The following is a 6,549-nucleotide window of genomic DNA, read 5'->3' as shown; positions in this document are numbered from 1 at the left end:
CTAGAACTGTAATGTTCTAAAACTGTAAGGTTCTAAAACTGTAATGGTCTAGAACTGTAATGTTCTAAAACTGTAATGGTCTAGAACTGTAATGTTCTAAAACTGTAATGTCCTAAAACTGTAATGTTCTAGAATGCTCAAATGTGGCTATATGGAAGTAAGCTACAAAGTATTAGATGAGTAGGCCCCTGTAGGCCAATAGATGAGTAGGCCCCTGTAGGCCAATAGATGAGTAGGCCCCTGTAGGCCAATAGATGAGTAGGCCCCTGTAGGCCAATAGATGAGTAGGCCCCTGTAGGCCAATAGATGAGTAGGCCCCTGTATGCCAATAGATGAGTAGGCCCCTGTAGACCAATAGATGAGTAGGCCCCTGTAGGCCAATAGATGAGTAGGCCCCTGTAGGCCTATAGATGAGTAGGCCCCTGTAGGCCTATAGATGAGTAGGCCCCTGTAGGCCAATAGATGAGTAGGCCCCTGTAGGCCAATAGATGAGTATGCCCCTGTAGGCCAATAGATGAGTAGGCCCCTGTAGGCCAATAGATGAGTAGGCCCCTGTAGGCCAATAGATGAGTAGGCCCCTGTAGGCCAATAGATGAGTAGGCCCCTGTAGGCCAATAGATGAGTAGGCCCCTGTAGGCCAATAGATGAGTAGGCCCCTGTAGGCCAATAGATGAGTAGGCCCCTGTAGGCCAATAGATGAGTAGGCCCCTGTAGGCCAATAGATGAGTAGGCCCCTGTAGGCCAATAGATGAGTAGGCCCCTGTAGGCCAATAGATGAGTAGGCCCCTGTAGGCCAATAGATGAGTAGGCCCCTGTAGGCCAATAGATGAGTAGGCCCCTGTAGGCCAATAGATGAGTAGGCCCCTGTAGGCCAATAGATGAGTAGGCCCCTGTAGGCCAATAGATGAGTAGGCCCTGTAGGCCAATAGATGAGTAGGCCCCTGTAGGCCAATAGATGAGTAGGCCCCTGTAGGCCAATAGATGAGTAGGCCCCTGTAGGCCAATAGATGAGTAGGCCCCTGTAGGCCAATAGATGAGTAGGCCCTTGTAGGCCAATAGATGAGTAGGCCCCTGTAGGCCAATAGATGAGTAGGCCCTTGTAGGCCAATAGATGAGTAGGCCCCTGTAGGCCAATAGATGAGTAGGCCCTTGTAGGCCAATAGATGAGTAGGCCCCTGTAGGCCTATAGATGAGTAGGCCCCTGTAGGCCTATAGATGAGGAGGCCCCTGTAGGCCAATAGATGAGTAGGCCCCTGTAGGCCTATAGATGAGTAGGCCCCTGTAGGCCTATATTTCTCTCAGTATTTCCTGCTCTTTGGGTATTTTAGTCTGGGTATCTGAAAAGCACTTTGTGACCACTGCTGATGTTAAAAGGACTTTATAAAATAAATGTGATGATTGATCGATTTATTTGTATTACACAATTTTAAGCATGCATAGAATAGTGGATATCCTGAGAAGCCTATACCCTAAACACTTCAGGGGTGCACTGTGTCCCCTCAGAGAGACTGTTAAAAGAGAAGTGAACAGACAGGTAGACTGATCATTCTGAGCGACACCGTAATGACACCCACCACTCTCCATCTCGCTCCCCTTCTTGGCCGTGGGCACGTTGCCCATGATGGCAGGCCGTCAGCGGGCGATCCGAGCTCCACAACCCGCCCTGGACTCTCCAGGACCCTGTCCAAGCTGAGTCCAGCAGTCGGTCCGTTCGTTCTCCCAAAACCAGTCGGTCCGGACTGAAATAGCTTGACAGCTGCAGTCTAGACTGTCAGTGAGCTCACCTGATCTCCTCTACAGTATATAACCGTTATAACAATAATAAATGGTGTTATAGTCCGGAATGGAGACAGCGACGTCCGTGTCTCCGTCTTTCTGTCTTGGGCAGTGGTATGGTGCTTTGCTGGAACCGCAGCGCTCCGGGCCGAGTCCAGCACATCCAGTCCGACTCGGTCAGTACGCCTGTCCCTCCGTGCAGCCCCCGCCGATCGAGGCCCCACGCCTCTTCCCAGCGCAAATACCCCGTTTTCGCACCGTGCAAGGTGGCCACTCTCCGAGCCGGATACCTAGTCCCCTTTCCCGAACCCGGCTCCGAGGATGTCGTTTTACCGAACCCGATGAGGTCGGGAAATCACCAGAATCAACATAGCCTACTGTAGCTTTCGGTGTGAAGCAAGCCGAGTGACCGACTACAGCCGATAGACGATCGAGGCCCATCCATAGAGCCCATTGGCTGAATCCAGCCCGACTGATAATGGAGTGAAGGACACTGATTGGCCACCTGTCAGTATGTCAAACTAGTAAAGTGCTCAGATTGGATCATTACCGTCCGTCAACAAAACCAAGATTCCGCCCTTTTGACATGTAAAAACCAGTGAGTGACGTCACTGATTATTTTCCTACTGGAAGATGTACACGCCCACATTCGCTCCTTTCGCGGTATTCTGATTGAATCCGTGCTATAGGCTTGTGGGCGGAGCTAACGGAACGGGCCCTGTTCGGCGAAATACCATTGGCCGTCGGACGGAACGGCCTCGCGTTGCCCCCGCCCTCCCAACAAATCCGTGATTGGCCGAGTGACGTCAAGCAGCAAGGGCTATTTTTAGGAATGTTGCTCAGAATGAATGTAACGCGCTACGGCAGGACTTACAAATCCAGTTTGTTTGTGTAACGAACGACGCACGAGGAAACGTGCCCTGGCTCGAGATATATTCACAATCAAATGTAACTAATCAAATAAACTGTAACGATAAAGATATTTAAAACAGTTTCTTCCGATAGTGATCATTCTATTTAATCTCCAGGGTTGTTCCATTGTTTCTGTTGCATTGTAGTAACAGTATCAACGTTGTGACTCCACACGCTAATAACGGGTGCTTCTACACCTGCATTGCTTGCTGTTTGGGGTTTATGGCTGGGTTTCTGTACAGCACTTTGAGATATCAGCTGATGTACGAAGGGCTATATAAATACATTTGATTTGATTTAATAAATCATGTTTTATAGTGAGGACCAATAGATTATTTTGGAGGATATCGGTGGTCCTACATATATTTGGGAATATAGGAAATACATGCAAGCACATCCCTGTCAAGGACACAGTTGAACTTAAAACGGGGTCAACTTTAGCGGTTGCAAACAGATGGACCAGCATGCAGACGTCTCCTCTCGCCTTCCTCAGCACTATGGTGAAGGTACTGGACAGGTATGAGAAGAACACAATGTACTAATCTTAATATCCAGCAGTGATTTTATCCACCATTTGTTCTAAGATCAGTGCAGAGGGAGAGAGACTGTTCTAAGATCAGTGCAGAGGGAGAGAGACTGTTCTAAGATCAGTGCAGAGGGAGAGAGACTGTTCTAAGATGAGTGCAGAGGGAGAGACTGTTCTAAGATCAGTGCAGAGGGAGAGAGACTGTTCTAAGATGAGTGCAGAGGGAGAGAGACTGTTCTAAGATCAGTGCAGAGGGAGAAGAGAGACTGTTCTAATAAGATCAGTGCAGAGGGAGAAGAGAGACTGTTCTAAGATCAGTGCAGAGGGAGAGACTGTTCTAAGATCAGTGCAGAGGGAGAGAGACTGTTCTAAGATCAGTGCAGAGGGAGAGACTGTTCTAAGATCAGAGGGAGAGACTGTTCTAAGTCAGACTGTTCTAAGATCAGTGCAGAGGGAGAGAGACTGTTCTAAGATCAGTGCAGAGGGAGAGACTGTTCTAAGATCAGTGCAGAGGGAGAGAGACTGTTCTAAGATCAGTGCAGAGGGAGAGACTGTTCTAAGATCAGTGCAGTGGGAGAGACTGTTCTAAGATCAGTGCAGAGGGAGAGAGACGGGATCACTGAACACATTGGGATGGAGGGGGTGTAGAGGGATGATGATCTGATTGGTCCATTCAAGAGGGATAAGAATGAGCAGAGCCCTCCACCCCCCTCCGATGCAGTTGCTTAGCAACACGAGGCAAGTCTGCACGGTCTCATAGTGAAAATGGTGGAGAAGCTGTTCCTCCTGCTGCATTTTATGAATGAAACAGCAGTCAGGCTCACAGCTTCTAGCAAGCCTCCCTTCTCTACCCCTCACCCCCCCTCCCTTCTCCACCCCTCCCCCCCCTCCCTTCTCCACCCCTCACCCCTCCAGCCTCCCTTCTCCTACCCCTCACCCCCCCCTCCCTTCTCCACCCCTCACCCCTCCTTTCTCTACCCCTCAGCCTCCCTTCTCTACCCCTCACCCCCTCCCTTCTCCACCCCTCCTTTCTCTACCCCCCCTCACCCCCCTCCCTTCTCCACCCCTCACCCCTCCTTTCTCTACCCCTCACCCCCCCTTTCTCTACCCCTCACCCCCTCCCTTCTCCCCTTTTGCTTCTCTCCACACTCACCTTCTCAGTGATGTAACCTCTCCAGTTGAAAACATAACACAGCATTGACACCACACACACACACCTTTTAAAAACAACAAATGTTTATTATTATTACTTTCATTGTTACAAATATTACAATGCAAAACAAAATACAAAAAAACAAAAACACGACATCTCTTAAGTGCTAATGAATCAAAGGTATATACAGTAAAGTAACAACAGTCACATGACTGACATAAACAAACCCCTCCCCCAACAGTCACATGACTGACAAACAAACCCCTCCCCCAACAGTCACATGACTGACATAAACAAACCCCTCCCCCAACAGTCACATGACTGACATAAACAAACCCCTCCCCCAACTACAACACACGTTCCCTCCCAAATGGCACCCTATCCCCTACATAGTGCCCCTACTTTTGACAACAGCCCTATGGGCCCCGGACAAGTCTAGTCAAAAGTAGTGCACTATGTAGGGAACAGACTGACATCAAGTCCTTTTAAATTCTACATCCAATTCTACATTTTTCTTCATTGAAAAGCCTTGATTTGAAGTGGAGTTACAGAGTACTTCCTGAATTGAAATGGAATTGAGGCATGAACAGTCCTGGAGTCACCCTGTAGGGGAGGCTTTTTCCCCAGAGACAACTCTCCCTCTAGAGGCCTACCTTCCTGGAGTCACCCTGTAGGGGAGGCTTTTTCCCCAGAGACAACTCTCCCTCTAGAGGCCTACCTTCCTGGAGTCACCCTGTAGGGGGAGGCTTTTTCCCCAGAGACAACTCTCCCTCTAGAGGCCTACCTTCCTGGAGTCACCCTGTAGGGGGAGGCTTTTTCCCCAGAGACAACTCTCCCTGGCCTACCTTCCTGGAGTCACCCTGTAGGGGGAGGCTTTTTCCCCAGAGACAACTCTCCCTCTAGAGGCCTACCTTCCTGGAGTCACCCTGTAGGGGGAGGCTTTTTCCCCAGAGACAACTCTCCCTCTAGAGGCCTACCTTCCTGGAGTCACCCTGTAGGGGGAGGCTTTTTCCCCAGAGACAACTCTCCCTCTAGAGGCCTACCTTCCTGGAGTCACCCTGTAGGGGGAGGCTTTTTCCCCAGAGACAACTCTCCCTGGCCTACCTTCCTGGAGTCACCCTGTAGGGGAGGCTTTTTCCCCAGAGACAACTCTCCCTCTAGAGGCCTACCTTCCTGGAGTCACCCTGTAGGGGGAGGCTTTTCCCCAGAGACAACTCTCCCTCTAGAGGCCTACCTTCCTGGAGTCACCCTGTAGGGGAGGCTTTTTCCCCAGAGACAACTCTCCCTCTAGAGGCCTACCTTCCTGGAGTCACCCTGTAGGGGGAGGCTTTTTCCCCAGAGACAACTCTCCCTCTAGAGGCCTACCTTCCTGGAGTCACCCTGTAGGGGGAGGCTTTTTCCTAGAGACAACTCTCCCTCTAGAGGCCTACCTTCCTGGAGTCACCCTGTAGGGGGAGGCTTTTTCCCCAGAGACAACTCTCCCTCTAGAGGCCTACCTTCCTGGAGTCACCCTGTAGGGGGAGGCTTTTTCCCCAGAGACAACTCTCCCTCTAGAGGCCTACCTTCCTGGAGTCACCCTGTAGGGGGAGGCTTTTTCCCCAGAGACAACTCTCCCTCTAGAGGCCTACCTTCCTGGAAGTAAATCCCAGATCGGGGATTGGTTGGACAGGTGGAAGTAAATGCAGATCGGGGATTGGTTGGACAGGTGGAAGTAAATGCAGATCGGGGATTGGTTGGACAGGTGGAAGTAAATGCAGATCGGGGATTGGTTGGACAGGTGGAAGTATTCCCAGATTGGGGATTGGTTGGACAGGTAAAGTAATAGTGTGGTCACCTTGTTTCCACTGATACAAATCACTTCCAGGTACCCTGCTCACCTCAAGGAAACAGGGACGCATTTCTACAGTATTGAAGCAGGGCCTGAGCTTTAGCTGTGTTGCTATGGAAACCAGCCCAGGTGTGAAGTTAGGTTTTAAAACAAGAAGACACACAACAGGACTGTTTGGATCAGGAGTTTGACATGGCACCCTGTTCTGTGGTAGTGCACTACATTGGAGCAGAGGGCCCTGTTTACAAAGGTAGTGCACTACATTGGAGCAGAGGGCCCTGTTTATAAAGGTAGTGCACTACATTGGAGCAGAGGGCCCTGTTTACAAAGGTAGTGCACTACATTGGAGCATAG

General features: G+C 50.2%; 1 protein-coding gene across 1 annotated transcript in view; it reads right to left on the bottom strand.

The window, feature by feature from the left end:
- Positions 1–2,223, bottom strand: part of LOC124002772 (cAMP-dependent protein kinase catalytic subunit alpha-like) — a 46,220-nt gene extending 43,997 nt beyond the window's left edge. The window contains exon 1 of the mRNA XM_046310497.1: positions 1,575–2,223. Coding sequence (XP_046166453.1) covers positions 1,575–1,620 — 46 coding nt within the window. The 5' untranslated portion in view covers positions 1,621–2,223. The remainder of the gene's footprint in view (positions 1–1,574) is intronic.
- Positions 2,224–6,549: the final 4,326 nt, after the last annotated feature.

The sequence above is a fragment of the Oncorhynchus gorbuscha genome, linkage group LG18, assembly GCF_021184085.1.
Source record: "Oncorhynchus gorbuscha isolate QuinsamMale2020 ecotype Even-year linkage group LG18, OgorEven_v1.0, whole genome shotgun sequence".
Taxonomy (NCBI): Eukaryota; Metazoa; Chordata; class Actinopteri; order Salmoniformes; family Salmonidae; genus Oncorhynchus; species Oncorhynchus gorbuscha.
This window is presented reverse-complemented; position numbering and strand designations above follow the sequence as displayed.